Here is a 25,652-nt window from a genome sequence, read left to right as displayed (position 1 = left end):
ACAAAAATGCACATATCTTAGTTATAAAACAGCCTTTGTTATTACATTTTCATGCTTGCCTAATTGAAATGCCCGTAATTAATAAATCAATCGTCAAGTAATACAGTGATTAAACGCATGCAGTGAAAACAAAGAAAAATATTTGTATAAGGTAGTGGCTGAATATCACCATAATATATTTCAAGAACATCTACATCAGGGTAAAAATAAAAAGAAACAGACCAAGATATAAAATGCAGAGATGTATTTTCACTTCTGCTGTACAAAACATCATCACACTTTTGTGCAAAAAGATAAAAATAAAGTCATATTATACAACATTGTCAACTGAGCAAAGATTGTTTCCATTGTGTACAGTAAAAAATACGATTCAGTACAAAAGAGAGACTGCGAAAAGTCGTTAAGGTACACAGCACTTCTGTAACTCATTAAAGTGGTTTCAAATGAATATTGTAGATTGCTCATACCTGAATACATTTTAGTAATTACGCATGTCATGTTTCTAGGATGAAAATTAACATTAATTCACATTATTAAAATTGACAGTAAATTGCTATCAACAGATCTGCTGCCTGATGGAATGAGAGTTTCCCTTCTTTCAGGGTTACTGGAGTCATAGTCACTGAAATTACGTATTGATCTGAAACAATAAATATGACTGGGAAAAACTGTCATACATAAAATTGTGGTTTGGAGCCTTTCCATTAAACAGTTGCATAGCAACAAAAGGATATACAATTTCCACTTTATCTACCTATAAAAATTATGAAATGTTATCTTTGAAGAAGTTGATTCAGGTTCTGAAATTAAAATACTTTAATTTCATTTCCTTTAAGGCAATTTCTTAGAACTCCAGCCATCTTCAGCAGCCAATAGCAGATGGTTTTCTCAAGCTGATAACTCAAGCTATTGTGGCGTCGTATAAAACGCCCTTTTTGGGCCTGAATCTGGACTCAGACTCCCAACGTAACACAAGACCAAAATCCTACCTGAAGGAATTTATCCAGCTCTCAGGTCACATACTTGAAACATAATCCTCGACTGCAAATATTTTAACTAGCTATTGGAACTGAAATTGCACACCCAGTAGACCGCCGAATATTTGCATCTCCTAAAAAAAGAGACAAATATTAAAATATGTTTTCAGCATTAAAAAATTTCTGTGATTTAAACCACATCAGAGGCTTAACAAGCTGTGAAAAAGCATATGATAAAATGTTCTTGTTTTAAAAAAATTCCCCCTTCCCCTCTTTGAGCTGTTGGTGGCACTCAGAGAAACAATGTGTCCATTCACAAAGCTGAGTATTCATACCACAAGGATCTTTGTCTGGTTGCTCTGCCCATCCTGTTAAGCAGTTAAACTTCACAGAAGATACTTGCTGCGATGTCTGTTAAACAACCAGAAGAATCTTTAATAAAATATTTGAATATAAATCTTTTCTACTACTTTCTAGTTTGTATCGTAAATAGTTATATTTACAAAGGCCTCACTTATTTACAATTCAGCTGAAATCATAGATTCATTAGGTCCGTGGATGCTCGAGTCTCCTAGTAGGGAAGACTGCTTCGAGTCAATTTTGTACGGTTTTTGAGTTTTGTTTCCAAAAACGGTTATACCGATTCCGCCCGGGTGACTGGGAATCGACATATGGGATAGCAAAGGGATGTTTGCCTCCTGGTTGGATCCTGAAGATGGCAAACTTGTGACGTGACCTGTGCTAGTGGATCCGCTGGCGCTGCTGGGAGAACGGCTCTTTGGAGGAGGACAGTGCTGGATTACCCTGGGCGGGCCCTGCGGCTGGTAGTGGGCAGCTGGGAAAGCGGCATAACCTGCTGGAATTGGGTACCCATTGATCGGGATGTATCGCTGGTTTTGAGGTAAGGGTGGCCCTATGAACCCGGCGATTTGGCCTTGCGGTATGCCTTGCGCTGGAAACATGTAGTTAGGGTACCTGGGATTACTCAGGTTACTAACGGGGCTTGCGCTGAGGGAAGTTGTCTGAGTGGTGGCATTCCCACCTGAGGGGGTGGTAGAACTAGTGTGGCTTGAAAGGCCCTCCCAGGAGCGCAGCCTGGCGTGGATTTCTTTGAATCGCGGCCTCCGAGAGGGCAGGTCGTGCCAGCACTCCGTCATCAGGCTGTACATTCGAGGAGGACAGTCTTCAGAGCACGGCAGCAGTTGTCGTTTCCTGATCATCTCTATGACTTCTTGATTACTAAATCCGTAATACGGTTGAAGTCCAAAGCTGAATATCTCCCATAAAACAACTCCAAATGACCAAATATCTGAATCAGAAGAGAACTTGCCGTACATAATCGCCTCTGGTGGCATCCAGCGAATCGGCAAAAGAGATTTGTTTTGAACTCTGTAATAATCTGCTGAGTAGATTTCTCTTGAGAGTCCAAGGTCTGAAATTTTCACGTGAAGCTGTTCTCCAATTAAAATGTTACGAGTCGCAAGATCTTTATGGACAAAGAAATGGCTCGATAAGTATTCCATCCCTGCTGCAATCTGGACTGCAATATGCAGGAAATCCCCGTGGTCCAGGCTGGATTTTACAGTTCCATCCTCATCGCTGCTACACCCAACATCTGAGTGTGGTGATCTCATGATGAGGAACTCGTGGAGGTCTCCTTGGTTCATGTACTCGAAGAGCATGCAGACAGGTTGCTCCTGGGTCACCACACCTAAGAGGCAAACGATGTTAGGGTGGTGGAGCTCGGCCATAAGAGATGCTTCTTGCTGGAACTCTGCCCACTGCTGGGGGTTGTTAAAGTCTTTTAGTGTCTTGATTGCAATGAGCTGAGCATGGTCCATGCCTGGAAGGTAGAGGTGTCCCTTGTAGATTTTGCCGAAAGCACATTCACCCAGTTCTTCCATGAAACGAACAGCAGAGAGAGGCAATTCCTTAGCCTTGCTCTGGGAAAGAAATGACAGCAAGAAGGTCTTTTCACACAGGAACTCTGAAAGCTATGCAAACCAACACTAGAGCTCCTTCCTGGGGCTGCACAGCCTTGCAAGATGCAAGTGAAAGCACAGCAGCGACCCCAGTCCAAATCCATCCTGAGGGATGCCAGCATCCCAGCATCAGCACAGCTCAGGGCTGAAAGCTGCTTTATCTTACTCTGAACCCTGTTCCAAACCTAAATTTACTATTACTCTTTACCCTCTGCACAAGATCAGATAAAAGTAGTAAGTATGAAATATAAATATGTGCAGGAACCATCAGCATTTCAGCAAAGGCATTTATATACTTGGATTTGGGCATTTATATACTTACAATTGAATCTGACTGATCTCAGGAATTGAGGCAATTCACATACTTCAAGCTAAGTGCACGCTGAAGTGCTTTCTGGGCCAGCGCCTATGGTTTTAGCAGAAACCTTTTTTTTTTTTTAAAGTTATGTTCTCTTAGCCAATTCTTCCTTGACTGTGCTATTAACCCTTCCATGTACAGGAGAGACTATTTCTGTTCACCCTTGATTGAATGATCAATCTTAAAGCGTGTGGGACAGTCAGCGGGAAAAAGGAGATACTGCTAAAAGGAAAAAGGGAAACTCTTTGAAACTCTATTGTTGTTTGCTCTTAGGCCATAAAAAGTTGCATTATATTCGAGTATCAACTTCCACACGTGTTGTTAACCTACATGCAAACACAGCCATCTTGGGCCCTCTGTATCACTACAGGTAGTAATTTAAGGCTAATGAGTTTGGGATCTACTTTTTGCAAAAGAGTGGAAACATGAGCATTCGCATTCCTGAAACATCATTGCTGCAGCTTTACAGTAGCAACAGAGGAAAATCACTGATGTTTTAAAAAATCATTTAGAAGTGGCATTTCAGAAGAAACGAATTCTAATTGTACTGAGCACTTTCAGTTTTTAGACAAATACCGCATAAATAATCATCACCATCATCATCATCGAGCCATTTAAGCAGGCAGCCAGTAGACTGTACGGTGATGGCAGGAAATTAGCTATATTGTTGAGGAACAGATGGTTTGTATTATACAAATCCTTTAGGCTAAAACTTGTTTAGGTCTGGCATATTGTAAATTATATTTTAGTAATGAAAGTGAAATGACCTCTGTCTGACCTCGGGCAGGGTTTGTCTGTTTGAACCAACATAGTGGAAAACTATGAAAGAAAATGAAGTCATAAAGTTTTGGCAGGAAGGGCTCATTTCAAGTTAAGCGGTTATAAATCTGCTTAGTTTTTGTTTGACAAGTATTTGTCATACAGCGGTGTACAAAATGTAAAGAAGTGTAAAATACATAGGAGGCAGCACGCCAAAGTAAACTGAGTACAAAGGCAGAGCAATGGGAGCGAAGCCCCCCGCCCCTATCTCTGCATCGGCCCCTTCCATTAGGTGAATGACAGGATGAGCTCCATTTATTATATTTTTTGAAGGCAATTAAAATCCTTTAAAACTGAAGCGGACTGAAATGCTAACATTTTTATTTATCCGAGCAAACACACATCCACCTCACTTGGAGCTTAAAGCCTAAGAGTCGTTTTACCCCAAGTTGACATTAATACTGGATACGGTATTTAAAAATAGGATTCCACTTCCTTTCTTTTAAAATTTTGTTTGAAAGGCAATCAAAACATCTGAAACAGGCAGAGCTCAGTTTCCTAGTAGGAAAATATGGAATGAGCATAAATAAAATGGAAAGCTTTTTGCACCATATGACTTGAAACATAACAAGAAGACAGTGTGCTCTATATTTGCAAAATACTTTTGGGTAAGACGCTTTCCTATGCAGCAGGCACGAGGCATTGGTGTGTCAGCAGCCCAGGGGGAAAATGAGGCCTTGTTCAAATGAAGTTGATGTTCCCATCATTTTCAGTTTGGTGAGGATTTTAGCAAAATATCTTGGAGTGGGGACCAAGAAGCAAATCCAAATTTATCAAAATACTCCACAGAGTTGGATGCAAGGTGTAGTTGTGACACCTACCAAGTAAAATGTTTTTTTTTACTATTACCCACATTTGGTTTTTAAGCAGGTGCTTTGTTATTAAGCATGTATTAAGCATTTTCAGCTGCTCTAAGCTGTACGTGGAAGTTGAAATTAAGAACTATAAGGGAAAAAGAAAGACAAATTTGCTGTGCAGACCAAACTCTGCCTGTCCACCCCTATAGTCCCAGAATCTGTAACTATTTAAAACAAGGAGCCTCGTGTGAGCATTATGCTGTGCAACACCATGAACTTATACAGACCTTGTAATGTGGAAAGATTACTTACAACAGCAATGTTTGAAAAAAAGCAGCAAAATCTGAAGAAGCAACGCTTACTGTTCACACTGCTAACACTTCAATAAAATCAGAATTTGGGTTAATTTCACTATGTCATCTTTCTGCAAAAATAACAGCTTGTGCAAAGGCATGTCTGAGTGTTTCAGACATCACATTCTACAGTTTCTAATTACTTGTAGATGTTGGTCTTCCCTGTGAAATGCTTCACTTCCCTTAAGCTGCTGTTGAAGAGAACTGGCACGGCGTTAAAAAAGACGAGATAATCTTTCCAGGGCGCTGTTCTGCCTGTAGGTGGCAGAAGGCATTTACAGCCCCGAGTGGGTGATCCATGCAGGTTTGCACACTGGCTGCCCTGCTGATAAACAAGGAGCTCAAGGTTAATCGTGCTTAAATCTTAAATGATTTTAAAAGCAAGCGCTTCATGAACCTGGGACTACAGTGAAGCAAAACAACACTGGTAACAAGAGCAGCTCCACACCAGCTGTGCTGGCCAGAGCTGGAGTTAGATCCTTGGGCTCTGTTTCAGTAATTCCTCTTTTAACTGAGAGAATGGGTAAGCCTGAAAAAACAAGGAGCAAATCTTTCCAAAGTGATTTCAGCTGAGTGAAGGTGACATGTGTCTACAGCAGACCCAACAAAAAACTCTCTTGAGAAAATGCTGAATCATATATTTATCTGCACTACTTTCTGACTTCAGAAAGGCCTCCAAATAAGTAATCGAGAGGTAGTTCGGGAACGGGCTGCTACAAAAAGCTCCAGCTTCTATTTCTGCAGATACAGACATACAAGAATTATCTCTGCAGGTCCACACTCACTATGCTGCTGCTGACAAGAAAAGCGCACAGCCGAAGTAAAGGCACCAGCAGAAACCACAAGCTGGAAATCAGTTTAACTTTTCAGCGCCGAATTGATCAAAGCATTGCGCTCCCTGCCCTTACAGGCAGCAAAAAGTCAAAGCAGGAATGAGCTGTGGGCTCACCTTTGGTTTATAGGCGTTGAGCATTGACATCTCCACATTCTGCCCTCTGACGTGTTTCGGCTGTCTCTGAACTGGAGGGGAGGACGACTTCTGGTTGTTGCGACAGATGCAGATGAAGAAGAAGAGCAACGCTATGGCCAGGGGGATAGTAACACTTGGCACCAGGATATACAAGATTTCCATTTTATTCTTTTCTTTGGCATCTTTATAATCTAGTTTGGGGAGAAACAAACAAACAAGCCATGAATGAAGCCTCTACGCAGCTGAACATGTCTCTGGGTCAATTAGAAGTATTTAGAAGAATAAACTACTGCAATCCACCTTCTTTAATAATAACAGAGCAATTCATTTTGTTGAGTAACAATTCCCCAGAAGTACAGAACGGCAGGGACACCAACAAGCTAGGAATCATCTCACTGCAGCATGTTGGTCCAAACTTCCTCGCATCACAGAATAGCTGATTGCTGTCACGTGGCTACTGCTTGGGGTGAAATGAAGCAATGGTTCAGTATAGCCCCAGAGAAAACTTTATTTCTAAAACAGCTTATGGAAGAAAGACTTCAGCAGGTTTGTGGGCAGCTGCTAAAGAGGACAGTTTCATCTCTCATCTATTTCCAGCCTCCCACTCTCAGTGTTTCACTACATCTGTCTTTGCTAAGCCTCATGCTTGAATTGCTCCACGTTTCCCATATCCAAGTTGACAAACTTTTATGAAACGTATCTATTGCAGCTTGTGAGACAACTGAAAGATACAGTTGAAGAAAGGAAAAGAAAGCAGCAGCATGAAGCAGATGGAGACCTGGGCACTAGTTCATCACCTGAGCTACTTCAGTCAAAGGAGATTATTATTCTTATTAAGCAGCAGCCCCTGCCACGAAGCCTCATTACGTTAATAGGTTCCTTGAGAGCCACCCCAATTAAATTCATTTCCCATTTAGGCATGTCCTGGTGAGACAGAATGCACAATACTTATTAAAATTTGCCTGAAATGGCTCTTTCAGCTTGTGCAAAAACATCAGAATGCAAGTCCCACTTGGTATTTGGGTTTTAATATGCTGATTAGCATTCAACAATTAAATTACTACTCATCTTATATAGCTCTATTTGTCTGTACTTAAAATAATAATGCCATACAATCCAGCTGTACAGCAAGTACCATTTAAGGGAATGGTGAGAGGTAATTAAAACCCTTGTTAGGCTGACTGGCTCAAAGAATTCCTATCTCATTTATTATCTAGTAAAATGTTCAAACCAGAGACTCTTGCAAGACAGCCAAAAGCGTTCTGCTTTCAGATTGTACACATCAAAAGACCAAAACAGTCCTGGGATCTCAGAGCCCATCTAGAGGGGGCTTTGCAAGCAGCTCCTCTCCAGCAACTCCTAATTACCCAATTATCCAGATGCGCTATGGAGGGCACAGGGCTGTGCCAGGTTTCCCCACCTGGACCAACCCAGGCACCTGCAGCTCATGGAGCCGACAGCCCAGGGCTGACCAGACCTGTGGAGCATCCTGACTGCTGCCTGGGTCCAGGTTATAGAGCTTAAACTACTCTTGTGCAGTCCATCACTGTGCCTAATGAACAAGAAAAATAGTAGAACTGAAACAGCATGAAAAGAGATAAAGGACTGAAAAGTGTATATGAATTTTAGAGGGGGTTTGTGATGCACATGATGATCCCAAGCTGTCTGCCTGTCCCCAGTCTATTCTTTCACTAAAGACATAATTTAGATCCCATTTTGGCATCGATTCCCATCTTTCCATTAATTGAAAAAGACTTTGGCACATGTCTCACTGCAGGAATGTTCATAACCATAACCAGAAGTAATTTCATTTGGTTCTGGCTATTGAACAGTAACACTAAAAGGTATCTCCTTTCCAAAGGAAAAGGTAATGTCGCTGTCACAACCTGGAAGCAACTCTGAATTGCGTGTGAAACTTTCTACTGTGAATTTCCTGAACATTTCTGCATGCATTTCTGGCATGACCATGCAAATAGCTGTTATTTTTCTTGGCATGCTATAGGTACTGTTATTTTTTAATGCAGGTTAAACCATTAGGAACCATTTGTTTAGGTCTGCAATCCACTTCCCCTTAGAAGTCTTAGAAAAGGAAAATAAAATGTGATCTGAATCTCAGTTTTTTATTCCTATTGCAAGTCCAAAATGCAGCCAGGGCAGTTTGGAAAACACAAACCAAAAAGGCATTTTGTTTGGACTGAGGAGTCCAATGGCAACCTGGGAATCCCAGGATGCTTGGGCTGAGCTACCAACTCCAGGGGAGCTATTCCTTACTAAAACATTTTCATGCCACTTCCTTGCCAGTGGCACAGGCAGTAATGCTCACAGAGCAGGGTCAGGTGGGGGTGAGGGAAAGGCTGAGCCCCAGAGGGCGGTGGGCACAGCACTACTCCCAGGGCAGTGGGTTAGCCCTGAGCTGCCGGAGCTGGGGGAGCGCTGGGACACCGCTCTGCACAGAGCTGGGCTGGGTGCTGCTGTGCAGGGGCTGGGCTGAGTGCACCTTGTGGGTCCCCTCCAACTGGGGATGTTCTGTGATAATATATAGTAAATGCCTATGGTAAAAATGTAATTACCACATGCCGGGACGTCACAGATCTCGGACTTGAAATTCTCATCCAAGGTGAAGCACCACGGGGCGTCCTTCTGGTTGCCGGGGTTGCGGCAGTAGGAGTGCCCACCATTGAGCTCCGGGTACCTGATGGCAGTGAAGGTGTGTGTGTGCGGGTACTGCGAGTTCCACGGCTGGCACTGCCGCCCTGACCTGGTCACACTCACCGTGCCCCGGTAGTCCACCCCTGTGCTGTTGTAGCATTTGTGATCTGGAAGAGAAGATAATAGAAAGCAAGGATTTGCACGCTTCTTCTGGCCCGAGGCCGGTGAAGGCAGCTCAGGAGCACGGGCTTCCAATTTGCTGCGGCTGCAATGCGGGGCCTGCTTTGCATTCACATTCCTGGGCGGATTTAAAGCTTATGCTTCTGTAATGAAAACAGCTTATGCCAAGCGTTTTTAATATAAGATACACAAAAGAAGTAAAAACTACAGTAAGAACCTGAATTGCAGCCATTATTTTCGTATGAAGGTGGAGAGTTTGTGGAAGCCATGTGTTATACTTGGCTATTCAGATGTATAAAGGTTGGGAGCAGGCTGCAGACCTGCCTGACTGAAGGCTGAGTTCGGTGGCTGAATTAGGTAGGGACAGCCCTGGACTGGACCCCAGAGCTGCAGGTAAGCACCTGGAGCTGCACAGGGAGCCTGAAGCTGCCAACACTGAACATCCTGTTCATGGCAGGGGAGTTGGACTTGATGACCTTTACGAGTCCCTTCCAACTCAAACAGTTCTCTAATTCTCTAATTCTCCACTATTCAAATGCTTACGCTGCTATTGTTTCCCTCTACTTATTAATTACAAAAGGTAAGAAGCAAATTAATGGATTCTGATGTAAGCACAGGCGCAGCTAAAGAAATAACTGAAAAAATATTTCTGAATTTAGCCCACGTCACGCTGGTGTGGGCAGAAATGCCCTAAGGGAGAATGGTAAAGCACAGTGCCTATGCACCATGCACAACTCAGCGCTAGCTCCAGCGCTGAGGCACAAGCAGCTTCGCCCCCTTCACCATTACATTTTCTGCATGGACATACAACCACTTTTCACTTACTTTTATTTATGGGATCTGCCATGGGAATCCCAATCCGAATACAATTGACGGCTTCAGGGCTGTCTGGCTGGGGAAGATCTTCACAGTTGGGCAGCTTTAATCTCATCAGAATCATGGGATTGGATCTAGCAAAAATATACTCGGTCTGACACAGGACATTTTCCAGAATTTCACATTCGTCGCGGCACAGGTCTCGTGGCTTGGGAGCTGGGGAAGTCTCATCGCAGTAGGGGAAGGCGTAGTGGCAGAGTGAAGGAATAGCAAACTGGGAGCATTTATCCGACAAATGGCTGGAAGTGCCAATCATGGTGAAGGCAGCTGCAAAATATACAAGAGGATTTTACCCAACCCGGTGGGAATTTCACTCCCGTGCTTTCGTCTTCCCAGCACAGCCCTCCCTTCCCACTGTGGCTATTACTTTCAGACATCCAGGTGACGAACAGACCTTGCAGAAATACACAGCACTAATTGCATTAAAAGTTATTAACGATGCTGATTTCGCTGACAGAGAAAACACATCTGGTTTTCAACACTGGCCTAATGTTAAGCACGTTACCAAAACCCAAAATCTAATTATACATTATTTCCCCAAGTAATTTACAATGGCTTGCAAAGTCACTGGATATTTGGATATCTTTGGCCCAACAAGTGAAAATCAAAGTGCTTGCAGGCTGCACAGTGACAAAACTCCCCAGAGGTATTCAAGGCCAGGCTGGATGGGGCTGTGAGCAACCTGGTCTAGAGGGAGGTGCTCCTGCCTATAGCAGGCGGTTGGAATTAGATGATCTGAAAGGTCCCTTTCAACCCAACCATTCTATGATTCCATGAAAACTGGTATCCGTGCTGAGGAGCTCACAGCAACAGAGGACCAGCAGCAAACAAAAAAAAAAACAGCACTGCACTTTATAAAGCATTAGCAGCTTTTTGGAAGAAGTTTCCTGGGAAACAGACGTGCATTTTTTACCCACCTGTGATCTGATTTTCTATTTCACCTTGCATATGCAAAGACTCCATATAAATGGTCCGATTTCCAATAAACCGTGCACAAGCGATCCCCCGGTAGGGCTGGCAAAAACCATCCTCTTCATACTCATCCCTGAAATCAATCACAAACACAAAGGGGTGAAATGTTTCACACGCGATTCTGCAACAAAACGTCCCTCCGGGGTGCTGGCGCTCGGATTATCCGCGCCCGACGTGAGGGGCTCACAGCGTTTGTCCTGCAGCCCGCGATTCGTTCTGGGGATGCTGGCGCAGTGCAGAGCCTGCACGCCGTCCTCGCCTCCATTAAGAGCCTGTGATAAGGGATTATATGGTCTTTAGGTAGTGCAGAGGGCACGGCACAGGCTCTGCATCCCCGCAGCGCCGCAGGTAGTTTTCGGGAGCTCACAGATGATTCTGAAGTGAATATAAGGAGCACACAACATCCCGAGTGTTCAGCCGCGTGGTAAAAATGGGTATCTATTGCTGAACCAAACCTGTCCTTCAACAGTGATGAGCACAGCAGGAAGAGTTACACTGGCAGAGACAAAATTAGAAGTGTATATGAAAATCACACCCCTCGCAGCCCCCAGATAGGAAATGTTTCCTCAATCCTCAACCGGTGTGGCAACAGTTATTGCTAAAACAGAACCACAGCTAAACCAGGAGTTAAGAAGCCAGATTTCTTTCATTAGGTGCTTTGTTTTATACACTATAGGAGACATTCAATGCATAAATCCAGATGTGAAATTATTTGCCAATATTCTTCAAACAAAGCAAAGAAAGGAAATGACTAAGCCTCTGAAGACCAGAGCAGGCACTGCTTGCTTTGAGCAGGTAAGGCACAGCCCGCTGCTGGCACACAGTTTTATGGGGGTTTCCACGAGGGGTTTGCAGGCGAGAATCTGCCCTTTCACTTTCTCACTTTGAGAACCCAGTTGGAGACATTTGGGACCCACCTCCTGCTGAGGTCACGGTGCAGGGAGAAGCTTAATGAATCCTTAATATTTTCTGCTATTTGTGCCAATACCCACATAAGACAGCTCCTACACGGGTCTCAAGTGAGGAAAAGTGATATTGGAATACCCCCAGGTATGATCGTAGCTGGCTTAGGCAACAGGTTACTTACTTTCTGTATTTCTTTCCCCTAAATTCATCCTCCCCCAGACACTGAAGGCGTAACAGCACAATCAGACTATGCCGCTAATAGGGGAAAATCACATCTTTTTTAATCAACTCTGCTATTAGGTTTAACAAAAGCCACTTTCATCCCCTCCCTGAGACCTTGGCTGTGAGAGCTTGGAAATGCAAATGGCACGTCCTGCTTTGAAGTCACCCTGCATTGTGTGCAGGGCTTAGAGCAGCGTCCAGCCTGGCTCCCAGCGCCCTGTCACTAATGGGATTAGAGGGCAGAAGTGCTGGGATCACCCCTTGGGACACCCCACACACCTCCCGGCTCTCTGCAGCTCCTGGACCGTGGGCCCGGGGCTCCCACAGCACTGGGAGTGGGGATGGGGAAGAGGCCTGGATGGGAGGTGGGAACCTTCCACAGCAAACTGCCATCTGCTGAGAGACGGGTGGGAAGGGGCCCAGGTGTCACTGGATGGTGGTCCCAAGATGTTCTCAAGGATACTGGAAATTGGAGTGTGAAGGCATCTTCTCTACACTGCAAATCGATCTTCATTAACTAGAGCAGTGGTAGGCTGAGATGTGCTGGGTAGAGCACAGCCAATGCCAACAGGCTGGCCAGCATTGGTGATGCAGACACCTGAGCACATCGGCGTGTTTCTGCACAGTTGGATATGGCCAAAATCCTCCGCTGGTTCCTGAAAGGGCAACAGCTGAAATGCACTGAAAAGCACAGCAGTTACCCCAGGCTCTGGAAGCCAATGCTCCATCTTCTAATCAATTAACGCCCAAACAGAATAAAACTCGTTACTTATTAACAGTTCAGATTTTTTTTAAATTGTATTATAATTTAATAGGAGATTTAACTCAAGGACTGCCCCTAACAACAACGGCTCTTATAGACAACCAAGCAGCACAATTTAAACACTCAATTAGAGAAGACAAAATCAGGAGGAATGCAGTTAACATCAGCAAAGCAAATTCCCCTCGCACTGCGATTCACCTTTGAACTAAAGAAGACTGAAGTGCAATGGCTGCAGTGGAGCGGCTTGCTGGTGAGCAGGGCCACCCGCTTACCTTGATGGAAATGCCCCGAGGAGCAGGATTTGGGAGATTATCTCAGGAGGTGAAGATTAGAGGAAAGAGGAGAGCTGAGATCCCAAAGCCTCTGCATGCCAGAGCGGAATTTGAGAGGGACGATGGAAAATGAGTGGCTCACATGGAAGCACTACCTTGAATTGTCTTGGAAAGCAGCTCCATGATGGGGCAGAAGGATAAATCAAACGGAGTGGGAGCAGCAGAGTGGGACAGAGCTCTTGCCTGGCCTTAACACATCCGCACCTCCTGCTGCCAGCTGGCAGCTGCCTCTGCCTCTGCATCCATTAAATGCAGAATGGATGGAGGCCGAGGCCGCCGATTCCTCCTACGTAAAACCATGCGATGCACACCTCCTGTGCTTCATGGTCCTGATGTGACCCCACCCACAGCAACATGGTGAGTCCTGTGGCTCAACAGGAGGCAAGATAGGAGCCATTCTGCAATTAACATGTTAAAATCAACAGACAAGCTTAAGTCCTAATGAGAGAGAAGTGTGGGCACTGCTGACTGGGGACAGACACACGAACACACTGCCCCACCTCCTGCACATCCCACACCTCACAAACCCTCACAATGACTACACAGAAGAAGGAAAGCACTGGATTTTAATGCCTGACAGACGATAGAGCACTTAACTGTTTTAATGTTATTTCTTTTCACGTTTGGTTTCCACTCTGTTTGCTAGACCAACCCTGATGTTTATCTTGGAGCTTGCCCATCGCTATTAGATCCTGCTGCAGATCCCCATGCACCAGCACTTCTAGCTCCATGAGATAACAGTGCCACGGATTAAGCTTACACTGTACTCAGGTGTCCTCAAATATCTGACTGCACAAAATCAAAGTCACAGCACAAAACAAAACTGAGAAAGAACTCATTGGGTTTCACACCAACAGCAGGCCCGGGAATTCAGTTTAGTGAAGTTTTGTTACCAGACTTTACTATGAAAGATTGAATAAATTAATAGAAAAGCTGGACCTTCCAAGATCATGTTGTATTTATTTTTATAACATCCAATTTATTGAAGTTAAATACTCCAAAGATGGTGTAATTCTGCACCACACCCCATGGATTTCTTTTTTTTTTCCAGCTTTGAGTAGGATTTGCATGATTATTTGATGAGAAAGACTCACAAAAGCATTTGTATATGTTTTCGGGCAAATGAGAGATGGAGGACAAGGCAAGCCCAGGTCCCAAATGCTTTGAATGTCCCAAGAGAAGAGATAGGAGCCGCTCTCTCCCTTCTGACACTCTTTACAGCACTGGCACACTGCTATATGAGGATTTACGAAAAGCAGCAAGGGAAAGACACTGTTATGTGCAGTGACAGTGGAAGATGGTGATGTAAAGCCAGCACGGGATTAAGGTGTGTGTGCAAAACTTTTTTTAGGACCACTAATAGGTATGAAGAGCAAATAAATGCAGCATTATCTCTGAGATCTACCCAGTGGAGAAGGAATAGCACTGGTTCTGTGTGAAGGCTGTTCAGACAATTTCTCATTTACAAAGTGAAAGGCATTTTGTCTTGCTTAATTTTTTATTTTTTTACCACAGCACTCAACTACTCACAGCTGTTTATCTAAATAATTTATATCCAGCAGCAGAGCAGTGATGGGAAAATGCAGCCAACACTACCCAGCTCAGACAACTGAGTGCTTTATGCCCTTCTCTTCCAAGGGAACACTGCCTGGTCCCACCACCCCTGCAGACCTCTGTGCCCCTCAGCAGCTGCCCCACAAGGGCCCTGCTTGCTGCTGAAACCTGCACTGACACACTTCACATCTGCAACCTGCTGCCTGGGTGATGATGGTGCTGCTTTGGAGGAGTTGAGTTCGTAACAAACGCCGATGGGCAACAGCATGGAGGGAAGAAATTTGCTCCATAAAATTTAGCAATTAGTTAAAAGGTGTATCAATAAATTTTTATTACTACATGTATCAAATACACCCTCTGTGCATGCTTGAATGCTGTATAAATTATTTTACATTGTCAAATAAATTGTGTTCTGTTCCATACTCGTGTTCCAGCTTTGCTCAGAATAAAAGGTACAGAGTTTCTACTTGGCAGATATCCCTTAAAGCAAACAGATGAATAATATTCAGTCAGACTTTCCAAAGAGCAAAAACCCATTGCTTGTGCCTGACTTTGAAAATGGGAACGTATTGGCTCTGTTTCATAACAGTATTTCAGAAATGGGAAGGCTGCATTTTACTTTCTAAAAAGAAGAGAACTGCCCAGACTTGCACGTCACTGTGTAATTTAAGAAAAAGTTCTGTGTAATATAAGCTATTGGCGTTTTGACACCCCTCTAAAATCACGGGGCAGCTAGGGTTTAACCAGCTCACTAAAAATGCAAGGGCGTAAAATAAAAAATTAATAATGCTGGGTTTTGTCATCGTTACATTTACAGAGTCCCACAGCACCACTGAGACACCTCTTTCCCAACCATAATCAAAAAATAATTCAATGGGAAAGTATGATCTGCCTGAGCAGTGACTTCATTTAGTTATTTGTTACTTCTCTTCCCCACTGACAGCTGGTTCTATGTGATGCCTCCAACCCGGACATGGATACAGCATCAGACATGGATGTGCCTTTGGACTGCTGCTCTGCAGGGCTCAGCACAGGGAGGGCAGCCAGTGGCCCAGGCCAGCTCTGTGGCCACATGATGGCCATTCCCTGCTAAAATTGGGACAGCCAGAGCTCCCTAGTCACCCTAAGTCTCCCAGTCATATGCTTGGGGCTGCCAAACATTGCGCTCACCACCCTGCTCACTTCTGGCCAGGGATCTGGGTGCTGAAGGCAGCTGGAACCACAAATGGTTCTGCTAACCAAAGGCGGGCAGCACTGCGGAACCCACAGTTTGGAAGCTTGATAAAGTACAACTCCCACACAATTAATCCCTTGGCAAGGATGCACCAATTCACAACTGCATGCTTTTTTTGTCACTGTATGGAAATTTTATAGTGTCTCTATCAAAATCATTCATTTTTGGAAAGGAAAAGCTGCTTAGATGATCTCAAACCTGTGGTCATGAACTGGATTTTAGTACTGACCAAAACCAACCAAATTATCTGGGATGTTAGCCTCTGAGATTCACTCTTTTTCTCCTCTTAAACACTCTATATAACAACCCCTGCCTCCCAAACTCCTCTCGCACAGGCAGTGGCCCCATGTACGGGCTGGGCGGTGTGCTGGCTCGGCAGCTGCAGCTGGTTAGGGAACGACCCTGGTAACAGTGCTTGGATCTTTCCTGGCACATCTGTTACATCATTATTCAAGATGAACTGCAAATCATATGCTCGCAGTTAGGGAAATGGCAGGAAACTTCTCGCACTTATGTTCTGTTTGACAAAGCTATTTTAGGGTTATGTTTGGAAGGTCGCTTTGTCCAAGTTTTGAGATGCAGGAGAAAAAATGTAACATGTTTTTGAAGAGCAGTCAGGCAGGATAAGATTACAAGTGCTAAGCGTTGCCTCTTGTAGCAAAGCTTTGTGCTGCACAGCCAAACACGCTCTTTCCCCCCGGACTCTCACGGAACCACAATGATCTCACATACACATCCCTTATCCGCCTCTCATCAGGCATTAACCTTTAGATAAGGAGGACTTGATGGAACGCTTGTCTGCTGCACACCATCATTCTGCTGCAGCCATTCTGCAGGAGTGCCAGGCCACAGGAGTGATACCAAGCTGCAAGAGCAAAACCAGACCATGGGAGCAATACCAGGCTATGGGAGCACTACCAGGCCACAAGAAGCCATACCAGGCTATAGGAGCCATACCAGGCCATGGGAGCCATACCAGGCCGCAAAGAGCCATACCAGGCTATAGGAGCCATACCAGGCCATGGGAGCCATACCAGGCCACAAGGAGCCATACCAGGCCATGGGAGCCATACCAGGCCGCAGGGAGCCACACCAGGCTATAGGAGCCATACCAGGCCATGGGAGCCATACCAGGCCACAAGGAGCCATACCAGGCCATGGGAGCCATACCAGGCCACAGGGAGCCACACCAGGCTATAGGAGCCATACCAGGCCACGGGAGCACTACCAGGCCGCAAGGAGCCATACCAGGCTATAGGAGCCATACGAGGCCTGTCTGACGGTGACCAGGTGCAAATGAATTGGACCAGACCACATCCCATCTACATCCATCTCACCAGGGAGCAACCCTCAAACAGTATGACCAAGCCGTTGCCATGAGTTGGTGCAGGACTCTTTGTGTGAGCAATAAAAAGCCTCTAGATCCAAAGGTGCTCCTACATCAACCATCTCTCGGCTTTCACAGACACTGCAGCTATTTGAGCGAGTGCCCTGGCCAGGATGCTGATGTTCCCTGGAGACTCTCCACTTTTAGCATTGCCTTTTAGGAGAATTAATACAGCACGAGGTACTTTTTGACAACGGAACAGGAGAACAATCAACCCCTGCCCCTCAGGGATCTCCCTGGGGCTCACACCAGGAGCACAAACAGTGACACAAATCACTAAGGACACACTTAGTTCGCATTCTGTCTCTTGTCAGATAGAAGTCCTCAATATCAAGAAATTTATTCATTACTTAGTCACATGAAGAAGGTCATTTACTTTTCTTTCTGCCATAAAATAAATTGGAGATTACATTGTGTGCCTCCTCGCCACAAACTGGATTCCCTCCCCCATAAAATTCACAGAAAGGTGATGTATTTAAAAAAAAAACAACAAACCCCAGCAACTTTAAATGCAGCAGAAATACAGTCAGGGTTCAGACACCTTTCAAATGGCTTCTTCTGGACATTAAGGGCTTTATTCCCCAATATTTAACTGCCCCTTTATAAGCATAACGGGGCCTCAGAGTGAGTGTTCATGCAACTGATACCACAAGAGAAGCTCTCTTTACATCAAACGCATGGCAGAACCTGGCTGTAATGTATAAGGAGCTGGGTCCTCTGAGGTGTGCTGCTCTGAAAAAACAGCAGAGAAAGGGCACTTTGAACCCCTGTGATTAGAAAAGACTGAGAATAATAACAAAGTTTTAAGTAACACCTTTTTGCTTGCTTTACATTAAATCTCCTTTGTCAGGGGTCCCTTCTTTTTTGGAAAAACTAACATTTTAAACTTTCCAGTTAGCACTGCTAATGATTCTTGTCTGTCCCACAACTGCTTACTCATTATCAACAACTGAAATATTCAGCAAGAGAATGTGTTCGCTGCTGTATGATACCAGCTTTTGCAGTAGGATAGTTATCTTCCAGAACAACGGGAAATAATACACGTTCATAAATTAAAATATCACAAATGCAAATATTTAATTCAAAACAAAATGTATTTTTATGGTACTAACACATAGACCATTTCAATAACGTGGGAAAGTAAGTTCATTTTCAAGCTCATTTTCCAATCTACAAATTATTTGCTTTCTCTCCCACAGAAGACACCCAAACATCTTATTCTCCAGTGATGTGCCTTAAAGACCCGTTTCATTCCTTGCTAAAACTAGTGCAGATTGTTCGCTGCCCATAGGGACTCCCTGCAGAAGTCAACATCCCACTCCTTCCTCTGCTTCATGACACTGCAAATACAGCTCTGAACTATTTATTTATAACTGATACTAAATCTTCTGTGGCACCATGAGCCAAATCTGAATGCTACAAAAGGAGTTTGAGGACTTCTGCAGCACATTTTATCTCTCACTAACCTTTTCCTGCTCTACCTTATTTTCTTAAGTCACAACTTCTTTTTTTTTCTTCTCCTCCCTCCCCTCTCCTTCCTTCTAACATTTAATTTGTCTTATGTGACTCAAGTAAGTCTTTCTTCTGGTGACCTAATATTTTAACCTTACGCATGATGAAAAACAGACTTCACAAATCTGACACTTGAATTAAAAGTGAAACACATGCCTCAGTAGAAGTTAATTAAAAATAATACGTATAATGTTAGCTTGTTTAAACTATTATTCGACCAAAAATTTGCACCCATCAATAACCACTACAGCCTGCAGTCACTACAAATATAAGAGTAACCACCACAAGCTTAAGCTCCCTGCAAAATTAGCTATTTTACTTCTCCTTTTACTTAACAAAGCTGACAGAGATGCTGGTGAAGCTGCTTAGCTCTGCCCAGGGGGTGCTGGGGCACACTCTGTGCAAGGGCTGCCTGCCCACAGGCACAGATCTCAGCACACCCAGACCCAAACAGATGGCTGCTGGATGCCCCACTCCTACAGCAGACACAAACTGAGGTAACTAACTACCTGTGCAGGTACGTAGCCTTGCTCCTCTTGATGTGGTAACTCCAGCCCTGAATGTATACACAGCCCTTTCTGCTGGGCTGAGCACTTCAAAGCAAGGACACTGGATGGAGAGTGATTATGTGGAAAAAGATGACCTGACATTCCAGACTCCTCTAAAAAATCCAGTGGAAAACACATTTTTCTACAGGGCTTTCTTAGGAATCCTGTCAAGGTACGAAGGCAGCATTTTTCCCTGCTGATGAACAGTCTGGGGGTTGCTGAGTTGATGAGCATAATGCTGTGCTTTGGCTGGGGGTAGCTGGTAAGCCCCAGACCATTTTAAGCAGTTAGTCTTATTTGAAATAGTTGGTCAAGTTTAACAACTGTGAAAACATTTAAAGTTCACATAACTCGCAGGTCTATCATAAATTCTGCTACTGACAGACACACATAAATAGAGGCTACCCAGCTGGGAATAGCCAGTCTGCTTTAAAGGGTACCATGAGTTACATTGCACTGAGAATGCCTTCTGAAAAAAGATTGCTTTCGAGATAAGAAACTCATTCTTAAGACAACAAACATGAGGGAAAATATGCTTCGGTGAAAATTAAGATCTGTCCATCCACTCCCTAAAGGTAATAGAATAAGGCATAGGGAACTTGTTTGCTTTCTCTGGGAGCATTACACCTCACTGCACAGAGCAGCATGAAGCAGTCACACTTCAGTAAGTGGGACCAGAAGATTCCTATTTCAGTCAGCCTTGAGTAGGATGCCCACCCTAAATTACAGAGGTCCTGATCTGAAGAAAGAGCTGTGTAAAAATGGCGGCTGCCTCTTCAGAAATGGGCCAGATATCACCCCAAACTTCTCAGCAAAAGAGGCAGTCGCTGCCATTTTCTCCTGCTACCCTGAAAGAATGAACACTGAACACACCTTCCCTCCTATTTTAGTGCAGGAGCACTGAAAGAATAATTAAGTAAATTCTGACCTCCCTTAGATTTTTCTATTTCTCGCGGCGGTAAGTAAAGAAAGAAACATGGCTGATCTTGCAAGGACAACCAGTTAGAAACACTGCCAGCTTAAAATGTTTGTCCAAGGAACTCAAAGGAAAACCCAGCTCATTTGCAATAAGGTGTTTGTACAAAACATGCAAGATAATGCCATCTGGCAGTTCATTTGCAGCCAATAGCTGCTATTCAAGGGGAAATAAACCACCTTCCTGCTTCCCAAATCAGCACTGTTTCTTCTTGTTCAAATGGCAGAAGAAGAAAAAGTTATATATTTTTCTGGACTGGTTGCAAGATACACAACTACCTGATATTTACCAAGACATAAAAACTATGCTGTTTACTTATTACTATTATTGTTACTCCAGCATGCCAGCAACTGAAGATACCAATTTGATGAAGCTTTGCATTAGCAGTAATTATGCTAACTTACCACCATGTATGGATGACAGAATTCTAAGACAATTTGCGAGCAATCTCTTCCATACGTTGATGCTGAGGACATTTGGAGCCCTGACAGCACCCAGCTGCACCACTCCTTGGTAGGGTTTGCTCCCAGGCTCAGCACAGTGGGTTGAGCCACGGGACACAACATTTCAGCTGTAATTCTGAAATTAATTGGTATCGATAAAGTTACATGCACATTGTAAGTGATATCAATGCATTCCCTCACTGAAAAAATATTATTTCAGATAAAAGTAGCTCCAAAAACTGTTCCTAAAGCCTTGCTTAAATAAAGTCTGTCCTGGCACACTTTTGCAGTTGTGCTTTATCAAATCTAAAAGCTGCATTTTATCTCTGAGTGGGTGAAATGCTGGTTTGTATCAACACTAACTCTTATCATGGTATGGTAACATAAAACACATTAACAGTATTTCACGACTGCATAAAAAATTAAATGAGGATTATGCCAACCTTCATCTAAAAAGGCATGCACACACACCACCCATGCGGGAAGGTGATTTATGCACACTGTGCATGAGGTAAGAACCCGAGGAGGCACCAGTACTTGTATACCATTGTTCCATTTATCCTGTTGGGGTACTTTGGCATGATGATATTTGTCTGTTTTGTCCCATAAAAACACCTTTTGTGTCGCAGGTGGGCTAACATTCCTGTGTGTGTCTTCACACTCAGAAGAAGACAGGGCAGCTCTGCAGACATCCAGGAGCTGCTCTGGGTTTATCCCTATCAGCTGAGTCAGAGAATCTGGCTCAGTGCAGCTCCTGATGTCAGCTATGGCCTCCAAACCAGCTCCCTGTGCAAGCAAACATTCCCCAGATCACTCCTCTGCATTTCTCATTGCTAAAATCATAGTTGCTCATTATCTTTTGTTCATGTAAATACTATTCACATTGAAGTCCAGGTCCTCACCTGCTGGCTGCGCTCAGGCATCTGCATCCATAGGGAGGGACATACTGACACCACCAAAGATTCAATAAATGCCAAAAATTGCCTCAAGAAGCAGAAGTCCCACCAGGAGGACTCAGAAAACAGTTTAGCTGCAAGTAGTAAAGAAAAGGGCTTTGCCATGCTTTTAGTGCTTCCAGATTAAGAGATTCTAAAACAATTCATACTTCCTTCTCGCAAGTTGGAAATGGTAGAACCACCAATAATAATGCAGATAAAATGTAGAAGTGATTTACGTAACTACCTTCTAAGAAGGCAACTTAAGAGAGCTACTGAAATCCCATCTTTTCAACAAAGTGAGCTCAAGAGATCCTGCTCCTGGGCTAACATCCCACTCCTGCTGTGATGCCTGGAGGTTCTGGCACTGCAGCACCTGCGTAACGACTGAGGGGAAGACAACCTAAGTGCAGCCACCCTCATACAGGCTGGTTAGATGGAGGACTACACAGCAGTCCCTTCTCACCTCTGACACCCTAAAAGTGGCTGTGACCCTGGGACAGGGCTCACTTGTACTGTAGGTGCCAGCTGCCGGATGGCACTGCGGCAAAGAACGTGTGCATTCTCCTCCAGCAAAATCATGACTGAGAGAAAATTTGTTCTAAGTACATTTATGGACACAAGACATTTGCCTGGAAAACTGTGGCAGGGTAACATTTGCAATTCGTTTTTGCTTAACACTGGCTGTGGTCGGCTCAGGCATCAACAACAGCATCCAACTCCTCACAGCTCACATCACTGCCTTCTTTCCCCACCGAGGCAGCCACACACGGATTTTCCTGTTAACAAGATCAATAAACTTGACGCACTCTGAAATCGATGATTAACTCCTTTTACAGTATTTGAACTTGCCCCAGGTTACTGCTTTGAACTGCCAAGGCCAGAGTGTCATGTGTGTTTTTAATTATCAGGATAAATAACGTAACACCTTATAATCTTCCTCGTGCTTAATGACTTTGTGATGAAGTAACACAAATTGCAACCAAGTAGGTAACTACACGCAGGCAGCCTACGCAGCGATCTTATCAAGGTTGGAAAACCCCTTCTGAAGGTTTTATACTGCATGGCAGGACTGAAAGCAGCGTCAAAGCAGGTTTATTCACATTTGTAATGTTTTTACTAGACTGAATAAATACTGGAACCACTGCTCCTGCTGCAGGCCGTGCAAACCCCAAGTAAACTCTGAAGCTGATGCTGGATGATGGACACATTCTCGCAATGCTGTGCAGCACTGCAAGCTCAGCATGTTTGTAGGACTGTAATTCATCATCATTATTGTTGTTATTACTATTGTTGTTGTTGTTGTTATTATTTCTCTTGAATAATTGCTACCACGAGCAACAGAAGCTTTCACTGCTAATGCTTTCAGTGCTTCCTCGTCAGTCAGTTTCCAGCCCAGTAGCAGCAGCAGGCTGAGCAGAAACCTGCACAAAGCTTTGCCCTGGGCTGAGTGGCTGCACGCCATTGGGATCTGATGAACCTCCAACAGATCTCTCACCGTTCCCCATCAGCACAAACTGAAAACATCAGAAGAAGATTTCTTTAAGGAACAGCAGTGGGAGCTGGGCACTAAAGTATGAGAACAAAACAAGAAAAAGATATTTTCTTGCTGAGGTTTTACTACCTGGTTTTGCAGAGTATTTTATTACAACCACAGAAATATTACAAACCTTGAAACAGGATTTCCCTTATAATTAAAGGCATTACTGCACAGCATTATCTCAGTGCACCTTGGAAATGACCCCAGATGTTAACTGGTTGCTGAAATGTTTGTTCCCTCTTTCATCCCTTCCACCTGACCAACTCCCATGGCTGCCAGATCCCAGTGAAGCACCCCAAGAACATTCAGCCACCAGAAGGTGCAGGCTTTCAGGTAAAACAAGACAATGAAAGACTTTTAAGCCTATGTCCCATGGGACAGAAGTAGCACTGTACTGCTCTAGAAGTAACACTGATTTCTTATGCTGAATGTCCAAAATAAAATGGAGAGCTCCCAAAGGCTGGGACTGGGAAGGAGGAGGCTTTGGTGCTTGGGTTCCATCTTAAAATTCACCTCTCCATCCCCAGAACAGCAGTACCCAGCTCTTAGAGAGAAGCAGAATTGGAGAAGGGTCTGTACTGTAACTACACACAGACAGAACAACTGCTAGAAACCTTAGATATCGCACTGTCTGAATACAACACACCTGGACTCCTCACACATGAATTGTAGTCCCTCTCCCAAACATCCAAATCATCTTTTATTGCCCTTTTTGAGGACAAGATAAACATTCAGGGCAGCCCTTCCCCAAAAAGCAGCCTGGGACAGGCTCTGTTAGCCAGCACCATAACCTGACATGGACTGGGAAGGGTGAATATCATTGTTGCTGTACTATGGTCGAATCTTGCCTCCCAGACTTTGGGCTCAAAGAAATCCTTGTCAGGCATTTAAATCACTATGATTAGAACTAGCTGAGACTTTGTTTGGATGGGAATTGTCTTAGAAAACATCATCTCTTCTGAAAACTGGAATGTGTCATAAAAATACAGTGGTTTGGACAACATTGCCACTGCAAACTTACAGCAGCTCCAGAAGGGGTTTCTGGGTTAGAAGGAACTTGGCCACAAAACTGCTGTTGTTGGGAATGACCACAAGGGAGATGGGATCTTTCTCCCATCCAATGGGCACTTGCTGGGCTGGGGCTGTGCAGCACTTCCTAAAGCTCTTAGTTTCATTCCAACAACGAATGAAACCAAATACTGCAGGCACAACGTTGTTAATCAAGAGCAATTCTCTGTTACCAACCAAGCGGTCCTGGTGGCAGCCCTACCATGGAGCTTAGCAGCATGGGTTGGCCATCCCAGCGTGTGCTCAACCAAGGCTGTCCTGCCAGAGAGTTCAGTGGGAAGAGGGCCCTGGGGAACACGAAGGATCTATAGCATTAACAGAACAATACTTGGCAGGTCTGACTATTCGGTTTAACTCACGAGAGTTACAGTTTATTAACAGACTTTGTCAGACGCAGATTGCCAACTGTGCATAATGATCAGATTTTTTTGCAACACTTAAAGATGGTCCCCACAAATGCAGTTCCCCAAAGGCTGCAGGAGACGAGTGGGGGAAGGAATGCAGCTTTTCAGCTTTTCATGATTTTTTTTCCCATTCTGTTGCCAAACAGAATAAAGAAACTTCAAAATGACCCTCACTTTGCTCATCTAAAATAAATCAGAAAAGCAAGCCCACAGTCTGTAACTTGGGCTCAATTTATATAATTATAGGATTTAAGTGTTTATATAAGCCAAATTTTCTAATGATTCATCAAAACTCCTGAAAGAAAGAAAAGTTTATTCTCTTCCTGCACTTTATGTATCCTTCAAGGCTTCTGTGTGCTCCTAAATCCATTCTTGGGCCCCGCAGCTCTCCTGGGGTCCTGCCACAATCCCTGTGTGCAGCGTCATTACCAGCCGTGCAATGGGGTCATATCAAAGCCTCGCAGAATAAAAGCACAAACACTCTTTAAATATCATCTGCAGCATTCCACAAAGGCTGTTTCTATCCCAAACATTTGTTTACTTATGTAGTTGCTATGGGTGATACTGAACAGAAGGAAAACAGATACAGTTCTTAATAGTGCATTGTCTTTTCCTACATAGTATAACAACGCATTAGGCAACTCTGGCTCCTAATGTCCAAATCATAATGCATTCTGCTCCCTTCTCTCTCCCCACTTTAAAGATATCGACATCAGTGTGATTAATTTGTTTTCAGATAACACTGCTATGTCTCCATCTCGTGTCATACCTTTCCTTCAGACCTCTTGAAGACAGAAAGGCTTTCTGCTCTTACTACACGACAGATAGGGGTGGAACACTTCAATTAAAATAGGTAATAGTATTTATCAGGTACCTTTTCAAAAGGGAAAAGCGC

The 25,652-nt window shown here is 44.0% G+C and overlaps 1 protein-coding gene across 2 annotated transcripts in view; it reads right to left on the bottom strand.

Annotated features, from left to right (window-relative positions):
* Positions 1 to 229: 229 nt before the first annotated feature.
* The window catches only part of ROR1 (ROR family WNT receptor 1), a 134,832-nt gene continuing 109,409 nt past the window's right edge, over positions 230 to 25,652 (bottom strand). For both annotated transcript variants that reach the window (XM_085231555.1, XM_085231556.1), the window contains 5 exons: positions 10,879 to 11,006; positions 9,911 to 10,228; positions 8,827 to 9,072; positions 6,236 to 6,447; positions 230 to 2,920 (listed from right to left, as the gene is read on the bottom strand). In XM_085231555.1, the coding sequence (XP_085087681.1) occupies positions 1,496 to 2,920; positions 6,236 to 6,447; positions 8,827 to 9,072; positions 9,911 to 10,228; positions 10,879 to 11,006 (2,329 nt within the window). In that variant the 3' untranslated portion in view covers positions 230 to 1,495. The remainder of the gene's footprint in view (positions 2,921 to 6,235; positions 6,448 to 8,826; positions 9,073 to 9,910; positions 10,229 to 10,878; positions 11,007 to 25,652) is intronic.

Source organism: Meleagris gallopavo, chromosome 10, assembly GCF_905368555.1.
Source record: "Meleagris gallopavo chromosome 10, MGAL_WU_HG_1.1, whole genome shotgun sequence".
In the NCBI taxonomy this organism is placed as follows: domain Eukaryota; kingdom Metazoa; phylum Chordata; class Aves; order Galliformes; family Phasianidae; genus Meleagris; species Meleagris gallopavo.
Note: the sequence above shows the minus strand (reverse complement) of the source record. Positions and strands in the feature narration are given on the sequence as shown.